The following is a 21,168-nucleotide window of genomic DNA, read 5'->3' on the forward strand; positions in this document are numbered from 1 at the left end:
AATCTTTAAAAAAAAAAAAAAGAATAGTACTTGAGTAAGAGCTGAAGATGAGTAGTATGAAGTGGGATGTGTGTTTTAGGTAGATGAACCAGAATGTGTAAAAGTCATAGATTGAGGAAAATGAGGATTAATAGGATAACTTAATGAAATTTAATGGATTTCTGTTAGAGGGAAATACTCCAGTCTTTTCTGCTAAGTTATTACTTAGCTATAGTGTGTATTTTCTTTTAAAAAAGATTTTATTATCTATTTGTCAGAGAGAGGGAGGGAAGGAGAGAGGGAGGGAGAGCACACAAGCCAGGGGAGTGGCAGGCAGAGGGAAAAGCAGGCTCCTTGCCAAGAGAGGAGCCTGATGGCGGATGGATCCCAGGACTCAGGGATCACGACCTGAACCAAAGGCGGAAGCTCAGCCACCTGGATGCCCTCTAGTGTATATTTTCTTTTCCTTTTGTATATGATGCACAATAATTCATATCTCTTTGATTTTAAACAATTTTCAGAGGAATGTCTTTCAAGTTATTGTCCTTTTTAGAAATAGAAAAACAGAAAACATTGAGCCATTTACTTACTTTTTTTTTTTTTTTTAAAGATTTTATTTATTTATTTGACAGAGAGACAGCCAGAGAGGGAACACAAGCTGGGGAAGTGGGAGAGGGAGAAGCAGGCTTCCAGCCAAGCAAGGAGCCCACTGCGGGGCTCAGTCACAGGACCTGGGATTGTGACCTGAGCCAAAGGCAGATACCTAATGACTGAGCCACCCAGGCACCCCTGTTTACTTATTCTTAAAATCTCTATTTTTGCTTTTCTTTATCAGGCTGCTCTTTTATGCTTGGAGGGTAAAAGTAGAAGTTTGGAAAGGCAAAGGAAGTCAAATTTAGAATCAAAGATGAGAGTTTTTACAGGAAAAGCAGACCATATTATGTTTGATTGTAGAATCACTTTTGAAACTTTTAATTTCAAAAGGGAAACTTTTTTCTTCTAAGGAATATGGTAGTATTTGAATAATGATTTTTTAATAGCAGGTACAGAAGGTTTAAATGTTTTATAAATTACCTCCTGTATGTCTTCATATATTTCACTGGAATTTTATTTATTTATTTATTTTTTTTTTTTAAATTTTATTTATTTATTTGACAGAGATCACAAGTAGGGAGAGAAGCAGGCAGAGAGAGAGAGGAGGAAGCAGGCTCCCCGCCAAGCAGAGAGCCCGACGCGGGACTCGATCCCAGGACCCCGAGATCATGACCTGAGCTGAAGGCAGCAGCTTAAACCACTGAGCCACCCAGGCGCCCCTTCACTGGAATTTTAAACAAAGTTTTCAGTGATGATTGCAGTCATTGTTGCCCAAAAGAGCATCCACGTAAAAGATAACAGTCTTATTTCTAGTCACTAGCAGTGACTTTGAACTAGTTTCTTTAGCTTTCTGAGATTTTATTATGTTTCTATTCTGAGAGAGGGAATGGTGATTTGTCCCACTTATCGCAGACAGGATGACTGTGAGGATTCTTTTGGAAGGTGAACTGGAAAGTACACCAGAAATGATAGCATCAGTTCATATATTGGAGTTGTACTTTTTGTTTAGTGTTCACAACTGAGGAAACAAAGGAAAAGTCGTATTTTTTGCTCCAGTTTGATAATCTACTGGGGAAGACTCATACAAAAATAAGTGTATTAAATGCTTTTTTTTGTTCATGTGCTAGTTTTGTTTTCTTTCTTTTCTTTCTTTCTTTCTTTCTTTCTTTCTTTCTTTCTTTCTTTCTTTCTTTCTTCTCTAGAGCAGTTTCAGTACAAGTTTGTACAAAAAGAGAAATGTCCTGAGTTCAAGGGACCCAAGAACAGGTTGTAGAATTTCCCACAGTACCCCCTTACATTAAAAAAAGGGAGTTACAGTTTTGTATTAATGTGCAATAAGAAGTGATAAACTTGTTTTCTTAAAACCTTGCTCATTATTTTGTGGTAGGTGCTGGGTATGCATGTTTTCAGTGGAAAAGAGGTGAAAAATTACTAGAATAGAGTCTGCAAGAGTCAAAATTTGTCAAAATTGAGATTACATGTTCACATTTAACTGTCTACAGTGTGTGTTCTCTATAATGCATATATGCCTTCTCAGATATTTTTTGTCACCTTTTAAATTGTGCTTTTTTTTTTTTTAAGATTTTATTTATTTATTTGACAGACAACAGACAAGTAGGCAGAGAGGCAGGCAGAGAGAGAGGAGGAAGCAGGCTCACTGCTGAGCAGAGAGGCGGGGCTCGATCCCAGGACCCTGGGATCATGATCTGAGCCGAAGGCAGAGGCTTTAACCCACCGAGCCACCCAGGCGCCCCTAAATTGTGCTATTTTTAAAAAAGGGTCACTTACTCTGCTGGTACTTAGTGTGAAGAGCTAATTTAGCTGATAGTCACTTTGACTTAATGGAAAATTATGCTACATTAGTGGACCAGGGACACTGGAGTGCTTGTGGGAAAGGGAACCTGTTGAGAGGCATCTTCTAGCACATTACAGGCTTACCTTATAATCAGGAGACAGGCATTTAAAGTGATACCTTTCCTCATGTATATGTATTTTTTAAGTTTTATTTATTTAGAGGTGCCTGGGTGGCTCAGGTGTTTTTTGTTTGTTTGTTTGTTTGTTTTTTAATATTTTACTTATTTGAGAGAGAGAGAATAAGAGAGCACAACAAGGGGAGGATTAGAGGGAGAAGCAGACTCCCTGCAGAGCAGGGAGCCTGATGTAGGACTTGATCCCTGGACTCCAAGATCATGACCTGAGCTGGAGGCAGTCGCTTAACCAACTGAGCCACCCAGGCACCCAATAAATAAAATCTTTTTTTAAAAACCTCAGTTATGTGTCAGGCATTGGGTAAGGCCCTTAGTGTTACAAAGGTGAAACAACAGGGTTCCTAGCTTCATGGATCCTCTCTATTGAGAGACAGACATGCTTTAATTTTGTGGCATAATTGCTAAGACAATCATGGTATATTAGGAGCAAAGGAGAAGGAGAACTCTATGCTTTGGAAAATTAGGTAAGGTTTGATAGGAAATTAGAATTGGACTCAAATTTATCAATAGAAGTTTGGTGAACTGGATAGGGTTGGTTAGGGATGTGGTTGGTTATGGTGTTGAGTTACCACTCTAAGCACAGAAAATGGTATGTGTAGAGCCTGAGAACTGTGGATTGTGAGCCCCAAGTAACTTAAGTATTGCTGGAGAGTAGAGTGAGGTGGAAGAGTGGCAGGAAGGGAGATTTCATTGGTAGGTAAAGTACTTAGAGGCCATGCAATGGAGTTTAGGGTTTAGTTTGCATGCTGGAGGTTCTTAAATCTTTCTGTGCAGTGTAATCATCTGAAGAGCTTATTAAACTTGAGGTCCAGGCCATGCTCTTATGGATGCTGGATTGGGCTTGTGGCTTTGTACTCTGCATATTGAACAAGCCCCTCCCTATCCCCAGACGAAGTTAGAGAAACAGCGCTGTAGGCCACTGGTCTCAGAAGTGAGGTACTGGCACTTGTGTTTTTAAATTTTTAAATATAAGTGTAGTTGACATATAGTATTGTATTAGTTCCAGGTGTACAACATAGTGATTTGACATTTATATACATTAAGAAATGCTCCTGTAGTAAGTACAGTTACCATCTGTTATCATATAGAGTTACCAGATTATTATTGACTGTATTCCCTGTGGTATACTTTTCTCTGTGACTTTTTATTTTATAACTGGAATTTTGTACCTCTCAGTACCCTTCACCTATTTTGTGTCTCTCCCCACTGCCCTTTCCTCTGGCAACTGCCATTTTATTCTCTGTGTTTGAGTCTGTTTCTAGTTTTTGTTTGTTTTGTTTTTTAGATTCTACATTCAAGGGAAATTACGTGGTATTTGTCTTTCCCTCTGATTTATTTCACTTAGTGTAATATCCTCTGGGTCCATATATGTCATCACAAATGGCAAGATCTCATTCTTTTTTATGGATGAATAATATCATTGTCTGTATATACCACATCTTCTTTATCCATTCATTAATTGATGGACACTTAGTTTGCTTCCATATCTTGGCTACTGTATATAATGCTGCAGTTAGCATTGGGATGCATGTATCTTTTCAGAATAGTGTTTTCATTTTCTTTGGATAATTACTCATAAGTGGAATTACTTGATTGTATGGTATTTCTGTATTTAATTTTTTCAGGTACTTCTGTACTGTTTCTCATAGCAGCTGCACAAGTTTACTTTCCCAACAGTGCAAGAGGGTTCCCTTTTCTCGACATACTTGCCAACACTTGTTATTTCTTTTTGATACTAGCCATTCTGAGAGGTGCGAGGTAGTACCTCATAGTGGTTTTGATTTACATTTCCCTGGGTAGACTGATGTTATGCATCTTTTCATGTCTGGCTGACAGGATGCCTTCATTAGAAAATGTCTATCCAGGTCCCCTGCCCATTTTGTAATTGGTTTGCTTTTTGATGTCATGAGATGCTCGCACTACGGAAGGACAGGATTATTAAGTGTGTGTGTGTGTGTGTGTGTAGCAGTAGTAGTAGAATTTATGGTTTTTTATTTTTTGTTTTTGTTTTTGTTTTGCTTTCTGAAGATTTTACTTATTTGAGAGAGAGACCCCAAGAGTGAGGGGGGGGACAAGAAGGGTGAGAAAGGGGGAAACAATCCCAGGCTGACTGCACCGATAGGGCTGGATCTCACAACCCTGAGATCATGACCTGAGCTGAGACCCAGGAGTTTAACACTTAACCATCTGAGCCACCCAAGGTGTCCCAAATTTGTTTTTATATATTTTTTAGTCTTAAAATGATTTTTATGTGTTTATTATATATAATATGCTAGTATGTTATTTACTACTCTAGTTTAGAAATATGCATACAGTGCAAAAGTGAAGGGTGAGTTCATCACTTTTTCCTGATCAAAAATTTGGAGTCCAAGACTCTAGGCAGTGGAAAAAGATTAAGGAATTTTGTCCAAGTGGGGATTTGGGTTAGATTTTAGTCTTGAGGAGATCAGTGAGGAGAATAGATGAGGGGACTTAGTTACAAGGGATTTTATCTCCCTCTGGCCTTATTACTTTGTTTTGATTGGAATTGCTTGAAATCATGTTTGGAGGTTATAAAATAATTGACTATGGTCATGAAACCCTTTTGAGAGTTTTTCAAAATGAACCAGGCTATTTACCAGTAGCTTATCTCCAGAGGCAACCAATTTTTGCCTGAATGTGTTAAATAGAAGAGTAATAAACTGTCTCAAGGTAAAATGGTTTACATTTAGTGTGTTTTAGTCTTTGAAATATATGTGCTATATCTTGTATCTTAATTTGACAACCGTAGTCTTAAAAATCAGGCTTGATTCCATTGTTCATTGTAGTTTTGTGGAATGACATGGAGGAAGAGCGCACCCTCTAGTAGTATGTTAAAGTGCATTCAGATGAACAAGTCCACAGGCATAAGGGTAAAAATTGTCACAAGATGTACTTCATACTCTTTTTTTTCTGTTTTTTTAAGGTAAAGAAGTTCCTAAACTTTGGAGTGTTATAGCTCTTTTATTTAAAATACTTCTAATCCTGAATTCTGTTTTATCCTGTAATACTTAGTGGCATTGTCAGTATGAATTTAATAATAGATTTAATAGACTTGGTGTTTTCCCAGATCAAAATAGCATCTATGAACTTATGACAGGTAACTTTATGTGCTCTTGAGACATTGGTTTGGCCTTTCTGTTTATTTGGTATAGCGTTAAGGGTTTCAGACAAATTAACGTCTTGTCAGTTTATTCAGATCCTAAAGGAACCACTGATTTAGCATTTTGAGAACCTTCATAGAGCTGTCTTTGTTGACTTTGAATGAAGGTGGTACCTTTTGAATGAAGAGGTGCCTTTTCCTTTGCATTGATGAAATGTTTAGAGCTTGCTAATGAAAACCTGAATATATGGAGCAGGGGTCAATTTATTTACCTTAAGATTTGGTTTGCTGACTTAGAGTCAGACAGTGTAATTGTCTAAAAACTTAAATCTCTTTTCCCAAAGTTTACCACCTTTATTGAGGCCCAGCTCCCTGTTGGCTTTTTCCTTCCTCATAGTAAACTAGTAATAGGGATTTTTTTTTTTTCTTTGCTTTTGAGGGGGGGGGTTTAGCAATTATTGAGGTAGCTCTTTTAAATTTTTCTGTGTGAATTGTATACTATTTTGTCAAAAGCATTTAAGGCATAAGTGAATTTTCTTGTTCCTTTCTGTTCTTTTTTATTTTTTTAAAGATTTTATTTATTTGGCAGACAGAGATCACAAATAGAGAGGCAGGCAGAGAGAGATAGGGGGAAGCAGGCTATCTGCTGAGCAGAAAGCCCGGTGGGGTTTGATCTCAGGACCCTGAGATCATGACCTGAGCCTAAGGCAGAGGCTTAACCCACTGAGCCACCCGGTGCCCCTTTTCTGTTCATTCTGAATGTAGAACTTTTTCACATGAAAACGAAGGTTTATCTTGGCAGATGCTACTCTTACCACAGTTTATTTGCAAAACAATAGAACTTTATTAGTATATCACAGATCAAATCTTAACACTATTACATTGTCTTGTTAAATTGTTTGCTTTGAAAAGACTTAATCTTCAGTCCAATTGAATTTTTTAAAAAAATGTAATTTCTAAATATGCTGGATAACATACCTATGACCAAATAGGATAGGTTCTTGAAATGTGGTTAAAAGAGAGCTTTTATTTTTCTTTTTTGGATAGAGAAATATATTTAAAAAATGACATATTCTAAAAAAAAAAAATGACATTCTATAATGAAAGTAGCTTGGTATTATATAACCTATTAAGGTGATGTTATGTCTTTATATGGTTTCTTTTTAATTTTTCAGTTTTTTTGAAGTATAATTTATATGCAATAATTTATATACAATAGCATTCACCAATTTAAATGTCCAGTTCAGTGAGTTTGATATGTGTATTGTTTTTTCTAATCATATTTTAATTTAAATTACAATTTATGTGCAGTGTAATATTGGTTTCTGTTGTAGAATTTAGTGATTGATCATTTATATACAACACCCAGTGCTCATCACAAGTGTCCTCCTTAATTCTCATCACCCATTTAGTCCATCCCCTTGTTCATGTCTCCTCTAGTAACTGTCAGTTTGTTCTCTAAGGTTAAGAGTCTGTTTCTTCGTTTTGCCTTTCTTTTTTAAACCCTGTGTTCATTTGTTTTCTTCCTAAGCAGGTAGTTTAGATATAAGTCAGAAGCTCAGGGGACAGGGATTGCTTGAGTTTTTAATTAAAAACAAAAACAAAAACAAAAATTTCACCAGCATGGAAGCATTATGATACTAAGTATTTTTGCCTGTTTGTTTAGCTCGGTTTTGTTCATTTCCTAGAACCTGGCTTATATAAGAACTATAAATATTTATTAAATAGGATTTTCATTGTTTCTTTTTTTCCCATTTTTTATTATGTTAGTCACCATACAGTACATCATTAGTTTTTGATGTAGTGTTCCATGATTCATTGTTTGTGTATAATGCCCAGGGGTCCATGCAATCCATGCCCTCTTTAAAACCCGTCACCAGGCTCACCTATTCCCCCTACCGCCTCCCTTCTAAAATCTTCAGTTTGTTTCCTGAAGTCCATAGTCTCTCTTGGTTCACCTCCCACTCGATTTCTCCCCATTCATTTTCCCCTTCGTTTTCCTAGTGTCCTCCATGCTATTACTTATGTTCCACATATAAGTGAAACCATATGATAACTGACATTCTCTGCTTGACTTATTTCACTTAGTGTAATCTTCTCCAGTCCCATCCACGTTGATGCAAAAGTTGGGTATTCATCCTTTCTGATGGCTGAGTAATACTCTGTTGTGTATGTGGACCACATCTTCTTATCCGTTCGTCTGTTGAAGGGCACTTTTGCAGTTTCCGCAGTTTGGCTGTTGTGCACATTGCTGCTATAAACATTGGGGTGCCTGTGGCCCTTCTTTTCACTACATCTGTATCTTTGGGTTAAATACCCGGTAGTGCAATTGACATTTGTAATAAGCGCATAACCACCACTGCCATAGTCATGACATAGAACATTTCCATCACCACAGGAAGTTCTCAGTGTTTTTTGGTTTTCTTGTCAGTCAAATGGATATAATGAAGGTATCTGCATCCATAGAATTGTTGTAAGGATAAAAGAATTAATACATTTATTTTTCTCTTTTTAAAGATTTTATTTATTTATTTGACAGGGAGAGGAGAGGGAGATCACAAGTAGGCAGAGAGGCAGGCAGAGAGAGGAGGAAGCAGGCTCCCTGCTGAGCAGAGAGGCTACGCGGGACTCCATCCCAGGATCCTGAGATCATGACTTGAGCCAAAGGCAAAGGCTTAACCCACTGAGCCCCCCAGGCACCCCTGAATTAATACATTTAAAGCCCTTAAGGGGCACCTGGGTGGCTCATTTGGTTAAGTGTCTGCCTTCAGCTCAAGTCATGGTATGAGGGTCCTGAGATCAAGCCCCATGTTTGGCTCTTCACTCAGTGGGAAGTTTGCTTCTCCCTTTCCCTCTGTGCTCGCTCTCATTCTGTCTCAAATAAAAAAAAGAATCTTTAAGAAAAAGAATAAAACTTAAAATAGTTCCTGGCATACTGAAAAAAGATTTTATTTATTTATTTTGAGAGAGAGAGCATGAGAAGGGGGCAGGTCAGAGTGAGAAGCAGACTTCCCACTGAGCAGGGAGCCATTTGCCGGACTTAATCCTGGGACTCCAGGATTGTAAGCCAAACTGAAGGCAGTCGCTTAGCCCACTGAACCACCCAGGTGCCCAGTTCCTGGCATATTGTAAGAGCTCAGTTATTTGCCCATTGTATTGATGTTGGTATTGTACCTTTTTAAAAAAAGTCCCTCTCTACTAATTTTATTAGATATTTAAAACTTAGAAGATTCTGAGCTAAGCCATCAAAAAAAAAAAAAAAGAAATCTTGCTATTTGCAACAACGTGGATGGAACTAGAGGGTATTAGGCTAAGCGAAATAAGTCAATCATAGAAAGACAATTATCATATGATCTTTCTGATATGTGGAATTTAACAAACAAGGCAGAGGGTCATTGGGGAATAGAGGAAAACATGAAACAAGATGAAGCGAGAGAGGGAGACAAACTGTAAGACACCCTTAATCTTAGGAATAAAGAGGGTGGCTGGAGGGGAGGTGGGTGGGAGGTTGCAGTAATTGGGTGATGGACACTGGGGAGATATGTGTTGTAATGAGCACTGGATATTACATTAAGACTGTTGAATCACAGACCTGTACCCCTGCAACAAATAATACATTATATGTTTTTTTTTTTTTTTTTTTAAAGATTTTATTTATTTATTAGAGAGAGAGAGCGAGCACAGGCAGACAGAGTTGCAGGCAGAGGCAGAGGGCGAAGCAGGCTCCCTGCCGAGCAAGGAGCCCGATGTGGGACTCGATCCCAGGATGCTGGGATCATGACCTGAGCCGAAGGCAGCCGCTTAACCAACTGAGCCACCCAGGCGTCCCTACATTATATGTTAATTTAAAAAAGATTCTCTGCTATTAAGAAAGGTGTATGTTGCTCTCATATATATGTATATGTAAGTAGAACTGAGTGGAATGCAGAAATACCTTGATCTTCAGCAGAACTCAAGTTGATAGCCTGGTATATTAAGTTACCCTTTCCTGAATGTACCTGTCACCCGCCATATTGAAAATTGATATTTAGCTGTGTTTGTTTTTTTTAATCACTCTTGCCTCATGATGTAAAATTCACAATGATTCTTTTTTTTTTTTTTTAATTTATTTAATTGACAGAGAGAGAGATCACAAGCAGGCAGAGAGGCAGGCAGAGAGAGAGGAGGAAGCAGGCTCCCCGCGGAGCAGAGAGCCCGATGCGGGGCTCAATCCCAGGACCCTGAGATCATGACCTGAGCCGAAGGCAGCGGCTTAATCCACTGAGCCACCCAGGTGCCCCCACAATGATTCTTATTTGTTGTCAGTACCACTATAGGAGGCAACAGTCATTGGTATATAAAATGATTTTATTATTTTGGGAGTGCCTGGCTGCCTCAGTCAGTAGAGCATGTAACTCTTGATCTTGGGGTTGTAAATTTGAGTCCCATGTTGGGGGGGGTATGTTGTACTTAAAATTTAAAAAAACCTTAAAATGATTTTGCTGTTCTGATTTATAATAAATTGGTTATTTTGAAAGTCTGAACATTTATTCTCTTTTTTTTTTTTTTTAAAGATTTTATTTATTTATTTGACAGAGAGAAATCACAAGAGAGACAGGCAGAGAGAGAGGAAGGGAAGCAGGCTCTCCGCTGAGCAGAGAGCCTGATGCGGGACTCGATCCCAGGACCCTGAGATCATGACCTGAGCTGAAGGCAGCGGCTTAACCCACTGAGCCACCCAGGCGCCCTGAACATTTATTCTCTTGTGTCAAGTCTTTTATTGATTAATTGCTTTCTTTGCACTTACTGATTCTGTTTGCTAAGACATTCATCAGATCTCTTCGGGACATTTTTCTATGGTACCTGATAATATTTTCTTTGAGAACTGGATTTTGTAGTTTAGATGTCACATGAATTTTCTAGGGATTCCATGACAAATTACTATAAACAGGATAACTCTAAAACAACACAAATTTTTCTCATGGATCTGGAGGCCAGAAGGCTAAAATCAAGGTGCAGGCAGGGCCATATTCCCTCCGAAGGTTCTGGGGAGGAATCTTCTTTGCCTCTTCCAGCTTTTGGTGGCTCCTGGTGTTTCTTGTCTTGTGACTGCATAACTCGCACTTTCTCCCTTCATCTTCACATGGCTTTCTTCCCCTCTTTATGTCTCTGTGTGTCCTATATTCTGCTGCTAAGGACACCTGTCATTGGATTTAGGACTCACCCTAAAACCAGGATTTTTTTTTTTTTCTAAGATTTCATTTATTTATTTGAGAATGAGAGCCAGAGAGCACAAGCAGGGGGAGCATCAGAGAGGGAGAAGGAGAAGCAGGCTTCCACAGGGAGCCCGACATGGGGCTTGATCCCAAGACCCTGGGATCATGACCTGAGCCGAAGGCAGAGGCCTAACTGACTGAACCACCCAGGCGCCCTCAGATGATTTCATCTTGAGATCCTTAACTAACTGCATATGCAAAGACCCTATTTCCAAGTTAAGTTCACATTTTGAAGTCCTGGGTGAACACGAGTTTTGTTTTTGTGTTTTTTTTTGTTTTTAAAGATTTTATTTATTTATTTGATAGAGAGAGATCACAAGTAGATAGAGAGGCAGGCAGAGAGAGAGAGAGGGAAGCAGGCTCCCTGCCAAGCAGAGAGCCCGACGCGGGACTCGATCCCAGGACCCTGAGATCATGACCTGAGCCGAAGGCAGCGGCTTAACCCACTAAGCCACCCAGGCGCCCCTGAACACGAGTTTTTTGGGGAACAATGTTGAACCCACTACAGATAGGAAGGGAATATTTACATGGACAAGGAGTGGGGAACAAGATTAAATAATGTCAAACGACTTTGCACTTTGCAGGAATATTATTTTGGGCCACTCTTCAGTCTAAATGCTTTTGTACTCTGCTGATTCCTGGTTTCATTAACAAGGCACAGAAACATTGAGTACCCATTTTAATGATACACAAAACTTGAGTCTAACAGAACTCTTCTAATGAGTGTTAATTTATTGTACATCAAGCAGATTCCCTTTTTCTTTATGTTGTGAAAGTATCAACCTGACTTAATGTAAGTTTATTAAACATTTTATTCCTGAAGTTAACCTCTCTAAAAGATCTTCCATAACTTTGAAGTTGTGTTTCAGATGAATAGGCTACATGTCTTAGCAGGCATTTCAGGATGTTTAGGAAGTAATCATCTACCGAAGATTTGTTGTGGGAATATGGTTTTCCTTCCCCTCCATTTTTCATTTCCTCCTGGAGGTATATGTTACTAATAAGACATTTTTGAAAATGACATTGAATGATAATACTCTTCTGCTTACCTGGACTCTCTTGAACAGAGTACCGTAGTGTAGTTTCCTGAGCTTATTAGAAGATTTTTAAAATAGATTACTGGAATTCATAGAGGATGATGAAACAACAATTCACAGTTGAGACCAAATACTAAACACATTGCCAAACAAAACTCCTCTCTTCCCAGCCTGTTTGCTGGTCTTTCAGTGTTAAATGCAAAGAAGAGAGAAAACTGGTTCTCTACTACCTTATGTATTATAAAGGAAACCTACGATTAGAGACGTGAAGACTGGAAGTTGTTCAGGGTCATATGTATAGGATGGTGGAATCAATATTTGAATGTTAGCTTTTCTGGTTAAGTGCTTTTTTCCAACATATGCTATTGTTTCTCCAAACCAGAAAGCTCAGACAACTACCTTCTTGCTAAAAAAAAATCTGTATACAAAGAAAAGAATGAAGTACATAAGTGCTTTTCCAAGCTTAAATCATATCTTCAGTTCTTTGCTCTGAAAAGGTTTTTGTGTTTTGTTCATATGGGGACCCAGTAGAGGTGGGCTGGTTGTGTGTGTTCAAATGAAGGATCCATTGAGGAAGATGGATTATTTGAGTGGTGTAATCTCTGAAGGTCTGTATTGTTAAAGATTCTCCTCTGCAGTTCTTTTATTTGTTTTTATCAGAAAGATCCTTGTCCAGGTTGGTCACCATAATTTGAAACCTTATGTAAGATTCTGCCTTTTACTAGGTTACAGACAAATTTTCAGGCAGGAGAATAGTGTTCAGTATAGTTACCCTCTTAAATAATTGGACTTCACTGCTTATTCTAGTTGCTTCTCATAGTAAGAGATGGTTTGGGAAATGAAAAGAACTGTTTTTTTCCTTCTAGATTAACTGCTGAAGTACTGATCGAGTTCTGCGTTTCTTCAATGAGGAACTACAGGCTGATCTTCTGCCATAATCTCAAACAGCCATAAATGACAAAAGAATGCTTGCTCAGTGAGGGTAGCTGGTGCAGAAGCCATTTTTTAAACTTAGGTGTTTAAGTACTCAAAGGTAAGTTTTCAAAATGGTAACTCCCATGTTGTATAAATCCACAGAAATTTTGGAGTTGATATACTGTTGCTGCTATTTGATAATTAACTTGAGGTTTTGTAGTTATTATCTGGCCCCACATATGTTGAAGAATGGATCTTGCTTGTTGAAAGCTGTATAAATTTATGGCATTTTTGCTTCCCCTTATTTCTTCAAGTTGAATGGATTGTTTCCTAGTCACATTGTGACACTCTTGATCAACTGGGCACCTATTATGTAATATATATATATATATATATATATATATATATATATATATATAAAGATTATTTTTGCAAACTTTAAAATTTTGAGATTTATTATTTCGCTCTGAACTTTCTCATAAGAAAGGAATGGTTTCTCTGATGTGATGAAAAAAAGCCCAGTTGATGTCATTTTGTTCGTTAACATCTTTTGAAAAAAGTTTTTCTTTTGAAAATACTTATTTCCCACATAAAGTAATAAACATTTAAGGAAACAAATTTTTCTTGGGATTACTTGTCTGCTGCTTCAGATATTTGAAACATTGTTTTCTCTCAGTACTTTACTGATCACTGTTCCTACAGAGTTAAGACAAATAACTTATTTCTTCAGAGCGAGATTGGCTGTAGAAATTTTTCTTTGAAATAATTAATGAAACAGCAGGATTGATGAAAGAGCATTCTCATTTGAAAGTTGATGTCTAGAACTGAAAAATATCCTTCATTTATAAAAACATACTGTGGCTGCTCTGTCAGGTCGAATAAGAGCTGGTTGATCTTGTTCTTACTAGCCCATCATTGATGAAAAGTGATTATTAGCCCAATACTTTATAAAAAGTGATTCTCTCCTGTTTTGGGTGCTTATAAAAGGTTAGATGTGCTTCATGTAGCACAGTACAAAAATGGTTGGGTTTGGCTTTTTACCTGTGTCATTAGGCTTGGTCAGTAAAGGTCCTCTTGGAGCCACATCTGCCCCATAATTTGTCTTTGGGACATTAATGTCCTTTGTTAAGTTTAATGATAGATGTACCATTGTTTGATAAATGTGCAAACTGTACGTAGTAGAGAAAATGTTTGTATTGAGCTTTATTTGTAGAATACCTTGTGGGCCTGAGAACTGGAACATATGTAATGATGAAAACAAATTTAGGTGTAAAGCATTTTTTGTAATGTATTTAATCATCTTGTCCCCTGTTGATTATTAGTCTCTCCTTTTTTTTTTTGTCTTTCATTTGGCAGAAAAGACAGCTTTGATTTCTGGCTGCAAAAAAGATATGAGGAAGAGCTCCTCCCCTTCCTTGAGTAACTGCAACTCCGTTCTTGCTAACAAAATATTTGGAATTCCACTTGATGAGCTGCAGCAGGGAGGACATCCAGACAATGAGGTTCCGTTCATAGTCCGCCACGTTGTGGACTATATTGAGGAACATGGTATACATTTCCTTACCTTGAGGACTAGCCTTTGTTAAACAGTTTATCCCTTTTGACCTTGGATTTTTTTTTTTTCTTTTCTTTTTTTCCACTATGGAAAGTCCAAAATATAGTAAGGAAAAATGGTAGAAATTTCTTATGTAAAGTTATATACTTAGAAATGCCCAGCATATAGCATTGTTTAGTGGGGTGGTAATGGAATATTTTTAATGGAGGTGGAGTGGATAAAATAAATTATCCCTTAGGACAGAGATAGTATGTTCCTAAAATGTGTGATTTGAAGGTGTTTAGCCCTGTAAGGAGAGCCAGGGTTTTTTAAAAAGTGAGTATTTTGGCCATTAGTGGAGCATAAGGAATAACATGGAAGACATTGGGAGATGGAGAGGAGAGGTGACTGGGGAGAAATTGGAGGGGAGACAAACCATGAGAGACAGTGGACTCTGAGAAACAAACTGAGGGTTTTGGAGGGGAGGGGCTTGGGGGGTTGGGTGAGCCTAGTGGTGGGTATTAAGGAGGGCACATATTGCCTGGAGCATTGGGTGTGGTGCATAAATAATGAATCTTGGAACACTGCAAAAAAAATTAAGAAAAACCAAACAAAAGCGAGGATTTTAAGTTGGTTGGAAAATGAATATATATGGCCAAGTAGTCAAAGTTGAAATTTTTTAAATTTTTACTTTGAACTAATGTAGGAGGTCTGGAGCAACAAGGACTTTTTCAAGTCAATGGAAATGCTGAGACAGTGGAGTGGCTTCGGCAGAGATACGACAGCGGAGAAGAGGTGGACTTGGTTAAGGAAGCAGATGTTCCCTCAGCTATTAGTCTTCTTAGGTTTTTCCTTCAAGAACTCCCTGAACCTGTTATCCCTGGCAGTTTGCATATTCACTTGATGCAACTTTCTCAAGGTAGTATAATTTGATTCTTACCTATCAGTCATTTACCATTAATTTCAAAGTCTTTTTATCTTGTAGAAATTTTGACATGTAAACAGTAATTATAATAGTTCTGAGATTCATTTCTTATGTTTCCCTTTGAGGACGTATGCTTTTTGGGTCTGTAGGGTCTAGTCAAGGGGATGGCAACTTCTTAGATCCCTGTAGTCCTATTTCTTTTTATGACTGGTCTTAGGAAGCCTAAGCTACAGGGTGAGGAGGAGGAGAAGGAGAAGAAAAGTCAGGACACAAGAACAAGGAATAGGTTGGGAAAGAAGAGAAATACATATAAAGTGGTATATATCCACTTTATATGTATTATATACATTGGCATAATATCCAATAATAGTGGTGTTCCTTAGTGGTGATGTTGCTGTAGGATATTATTTATCCCTGGTTTGGTAGAACATCCTAGCAAAAACCAGAAGACAGCTTTGATTCCAGATTCAGAATATATCTGTAGTTTGTTCTTGGACCCCTGCCTGAAGGAAATAAAATATCAATTTGGACATCAGACTTCAAGCCAAGTAAAGAAAAAAAAAAGGCTGATTTGTATTTGTTGGGTTAGGTTTTCGGTGGTGTGGGTTAAATCTTTGTTAACTCATAGTTGTTGATTTGCATTGGCCAGTGCATTTTTGACTTCTTAGGGTTGGCACTGCTTTGGAAATACAGGTATAGTCATGCAAGAGACAGTATGATGAGAATTAAACAAACATAGAGAATTTGGGCCAATGAGTAATAGATGAGGAAAACAACCTTCAGCAATTGAGGGGTTGAATTCCTTCTCTCTAACTTTTCTCTTTCCCTTAATAAGTGAAATGTGAAGCTCTAAGCCATTTGGCCTCTGGTAGAGGAAGTGAAGAGGTTTTGAATTGTTAATAGTAAAAAGGTGATGTGGGTGGAGTAATGTGAACCTGGCAAAATATCTGAGCTTTGCTTTTACTTCATTAAAAAAAACCTGTCATTATGTTTTATAGATTATAATAATGAAGATGAATTTGGAAGAAAGTTGAGATTCCTTTTACAGCAGCTTCCACCTGTTAATTACAGTTTGTTAAAGTTTCTGTGTAGATTTTTAGCCAATGTAGCATCACATCATGAAGAAATTTGGTCTGCAAACTCTTTGGCTGCTGTCTTTGGTCCAGATGTCTTCCAGTAAGTTTTTCCACAAATTTTTATGTAATCAAAAAAAATTAAATTTGTGAAATAGTTATTATACTATCTGCCAAGGATCATAGGTTGCCTGGTGAACCATTATTTTTTATAGTAGATCTGATTAACCCTCCGAGCATTTCTGTGAAGAGGGTACAAATTAGGTAGGCTTTACAGATGGGAAAACTGAGGCACAGAATGATGATATAAATTGCTCAGGTTTATAAAGTGACTCATTGGTTGTCTTCTAATTTTACCTGTATTTGATTTAAGGACTTTCAGTTCAACTTAGACTTTTATTCTTAGCATTTACACAGATGTGGAAGATCTGAAAGAGCAAGAAATAGTGAGCAGGATAATGGCTGGACTTCTGGAAAATTACTATGAGTTTTTTGAGAATGAGGAGGAAGATTTCTCATCTAATGATTTAAGTTCAATTACTGAACAGGTGAGAATATTTTTAAATATTCTACTTGGAAGGAGAATTTTTAAAGAATACGCTCTAAAGGGCTTGCATAGACTCAGGTGGAATTTTAAAGTACTGAACAAAGCAGTTCGCTTGGTTATTATATGTAGTCATGGGTGACACATCCATGTAATGTATGAATATGGTATTTTTTCTTAAGTTCTCAATTTGAGTAATAAGGAAAAGGTATTGAAAGCAGAATATATGTTAGTTTGTGGGGTTTGTGTGTTTTTCTTCTAACTTAAGCATTGTTTATTTTATAAGAATGGGTGGGGGTTTTTTTGCTTTTGCAAAGAAACTTTGCATATAAGAATGTAGGCAAAGGGTGAGAAATAGAAGGTAGAGGGATAGATTAAATATAAAGTTCACATAAACTTTTAAAAATAGGAAGTTTTTCTTGATGAAAGTCACAGGTCAATAGGGCAGTGCAGTCGTTGTCATTATCGGGAAGCTCGCGGCAGTTTTTTAACTTTTGTGACTTTGGAAAATTAACATTCGTTTCTTTGGCTGCATTATATTTTGTTCTGCTGTACCTTGATGGTTGAGATAGTACAAGAACCTGGTTACTTTCTCCATGAAATGAGAATATTGATGCACCATAAATTTTTTATTATAAAAATTTTTTTATTTGATTTATAAAATTTATAAAAAATTTTATTTATAAAAAATTTTTTATTATAAAAATTTATTTATTTGACAAATTTATGGTAAAGCCACATTAATTCATACTTTTCATGTTTAGAATTTATAATTTAGGTCTATGTGGAGGTTTTTCTTTTGCACTTAAGTGAAATAATTTGTCAAACTTCTATTAGGTTAAAGCCTGTGAAGTTACTTACATTTTGGGCCTGCAGTATGGTTGCTCTTCTTTAATGAGTAAATCATTCACCTGGTTAAAATAAAATATACAATAAAATTTCTTGGTTTACCCAGATCCACTCCTTTGCCCCCACATTGGTTTTCTATGTATTTTTTCCAGAGTTTCATTATGCAAATATAAAATATTTGCTTAGTAAATATTTGCTTAGTTTTTTAAACAGGAAAGTAGCATACTGCACACACTGTTCTGCATCTTTTTTTTTTTTTTTTAAGTCAGTTAACAGTGTATCGGGAAGTCTTAACTGGAATAGAGAGAGCATATTCTTTTGTTTTTACTGCATAGATCCCTATTGTATGGATGCAACATTATGATTTATTTGATTTATTGTACTTGATGTCTACTTGAAAAGGGAATAGTATGCCCCATTTTTTCAGAAAAGTCCTGGTTTTATATCTCCTCATGTAATTATTAGTAGCTCCCCTTATCACTCTCTATGTATCCAGGTTTTGATGATTGACTATATGGTAATTATTTATTGATGCACATTGGGTGGATTCTCTTCATTTGCTTTTAGATTAGGAAGCAGCAACTCTTGAAGGGTAGTTTATCATAAAGCTTTTCATTAGTACTTATAGGTCTTGGTTCTGATAATGTGAACTTAGAAGTTTTATTTTCTGGGTAGCCCATCTTTTTTTTAAGAGTTTCTATACTGTTGGGGACTTTTATGGATAAGTCTTTTCAATATTTGGAGTTGAGACCTTCTTTAGTTTTTCATGTTTTCTTCCTGTAAGCATTTATATTGTCTGATTTTTGTTCTCTTTCCCTTCCTCCCTTTTTCTTTTCCTTCCCCACCCCACCTTCCTCTTTTTTCACGTATCAGGAACTTTTAAGGAAACAGTAACAAGACAAATTGCAGTTTGTAATGTGTTAAACTGAGGATGAAGACAGTGTGCATATGTATACCCAAGTGGATAGAATTTGTAGCCAGAATCAGTGACCCATATTTTTTGAACTTCTATCATATACACTGCTGACTTAAAAAGTTGGTTAGAATAAAGAAGTAACACATCTCTTCAAAATCATTCTTGCTTTATAGAAAACGACAAGAAGAGGGCAAGGAGATTTTCCTTAAACCATTAATGTCTTTTGATGCCCATGAGAAATCCCATCTTTGGGGAATTGTGTGTCACTTCTTTTCTTTAAGTTTTAGTTGAGGGGTGCCTGGCTAGCTCATTTGGTAGAGCATATGACTCTTGATCTTGGGGTTGTAAATTCAAGCCCTAAGTTGAACTTTAAAAAAAAAATTCTTTTAAAAAAAGTATTTTTTATGTAAAATTAATGGCTGCTCAAAATGAAATAATATGCACACATTTGTGTTACTCATTTTCTACATATCTAAGATGATTTGATTTGTAAGAAAATAATGATGCAGATTTGCCCTACTACTTATATCTTGATGACTCTGAAGTCTTCAGGGTATGCCTTGACTGTGTTTTATGTTGTGGTGTAATTCTCTGCTGTACAATGGAATAACTCACATGTAATGCATTTGTATTTTTATATTTCTTTAAGCACTAAAAAATGTTAAGAAAACTTAACATATGTTGTGCTTTACATTAAATAGATTAGTGGTTAATTAACACCAGGACATAGTGTTGAATTCTGCGAATTTTGCCCATGGATAGAAAAGAGGGTATTAGGGGTCACTGAGTGGCTCAGTCAGTTGAGTCCAGTTCTTGATTTCCGCTCAGGTCTGGATCTCAGGGTCATGAGATCGAGCCCCATGTTGGGCTCTGTGCTCATTGCAAAGTCTATGTGTACCTATCCCTTTGCTCCTCCCCCTGCTTTTGCCCTCACTTTCTCAAATAAATAAATAAAATCTTAAAAAAAAAAAAGAGGATGTTAGTATATTGAGTAGAATGTACTCAATAAATGGTGTAGTACTGTGAGTTGTAGGAGACAGGGATATATATTTAATTATTTTGGCCCATATTGCCAATTACCCGAATCTGGTTTCTTCCCTATTTTAATCACATTTCTGAACTATACGGTTACAGTAGTAGAACAGATACCTGAAAGCTTGCTTTCTTTAAAGCAGTTCTGATAACTTCAATTTGACTTGTGAGGCTGAAGTGATAGGTATTGAGTGAAAGTAAAATTTCCTCAAACTTAGCACATTTTGGTTTTATTTTCAAATTGACCTAATTTAAATCTCATATTTAAATCCCCTAATTTCTTATCCCCATATTTAAAGATATGGGTAGATCTGGCCCATCCTTGATTATTTTTCTTCTGATTTTGATATTTGAAGGAAGCAGAGTTAATCTAGGACTCTGTTCTGTTGGAATTTCATCCCACTGATGCAAGTATTTTGCAGCTAGAGCCTTTTCAAGGTGGTAGATATTTCTATTAATAGTGTGAGAGAGATGACTGGCGATGATGAATAGGGAGTGTATGAGAAATGACCCAGAGTTGGTGGACAGGTTCTTTGTATGGGATCCCTACATGAATGCAAATTCAGTAGAGTGGTTTGAAGATGTAGGTGATAATTATGTTTCTTTATACATTTGAGAAGGCAGGTAGCAGCGTTCTCCACAAGCTGGAGTCTGGAGAGCAGGCATTTCACGAGGCCCTAGAGAAGGGAATTACAGCAGTCAAAGAAAGAAGAGATGTAAGTATGGATGAGGATTTTCCATAAGTGGAGTGAGTGGTTTTCCATGAGTGGAGTTGAGGCAGTCGCATATGCAGGGCAGGTTTGGAATAACTTAGGAATAGATCGAGCAATGATAAGTAGGAGGTCTGACTGAGGCTGACAAGGAGAGGATTGAGAATTTTTAAGTATGGGTGAGAGAGGGCATTTTTAAGTTTTTAATACTTACTCTTAACCCAAACTAATTTAGTCATTTCTTACTATAGGAAGTTATATTTGGAGGTCTGGGAGATGGGAGGAGGGTGGGAAGAAAATCCCATTAGGCTACTTTTTGTGTTGTATCTTACTGATGATTATTGGTGAAAATACTGAACAGTGTCAGTTGGTTTACATAAAGCTTATTGAATTGAATATAATGTATTCAAAGTAATTGAGTATAAGGTATTTGTAATTCCTAAGAGCTATTGGCTGTAGGTATAAACTAGTTTTTAAAACATCTACTGCAGCATGTTAAAATAGCAGTACCTCTCTACTGAAAATTTGTGGAATCAATGGATATTTATTCTCAGCTTAAATAGCATTCTTAAATAAAAATTTTTTTAATATACTATTCTGGTTCCCAAACCTTTATTGATCAGCCACAGTAATTCGCATTTAATACCTCTGAAAACAGTATTTTCTTGCCATTTTTTTTCCTGCTTGAGTTATCAG

General features: G+C 36.9%; 1 protein-coding gene across 6 annotated transcripts in view; it reads left to right on the forward strand.

Moving 5' to 3' along the window:
- FAM13B (family with sequence similarity 13 member B) overlaps nucleotides 1–21,168 on the forward strand; it is an 83,037-nt gene that overhangs the window by 18,768 nt on the left and 43,101 nt on the right. For 4 of the 6 annotated variants that reach the window (XM_045999177.1, XM_045999179.1, XM_045999176.1 and 1 more), the window contains exons 2-7: nucleotides 12,841–13,007; nucleotides 14,246–14,437; nucleotides 15,130–15,342; nucleotides 16,347–16,524; nucleotides 16,828–16,969; nucleotides 20,383–20,478. In XM_045999177.1, coding sequence (XP_045855133.1) covers nucleotides 14,281–14,437; nucleotides 15,130–15,342; nucleotides 16,347–16,524; nucleotides 16,828–16,969; nucleotides 20,383–20,478 — 786 coding nt within the window. In that variant the 5' untranslated portion in view covers nucleotides 12,841–13,007; nucleotides 14,246–14,280. The remainder of the gene's footprint in view (nucleotides 1–12,840; nucleotides 13,008–14,245; nucleotides 14,438–15,129; nucleotides 15,343–16,346; nucleotides 16,525–16,827; nucleotides 16,970–20,382; nucleotides 20,479–21,168) is intronic. The other 2 variants (XM_045999181.1, XM_045999182.1) reach the window with 1 other exon arrangement.

Source organism: Meles meles, chromosome 3 (genome assembly GCF_922984935.1).
Source record: "Meles meles chromosome 3, mMelMel3.1 paternal haplotype, whole genome shotgun sequence".
NCBI lineage: Eukaryota > Metazoa > Chordata > Mammalia > Carnivora > Mustelidae > Meles > Meles meles.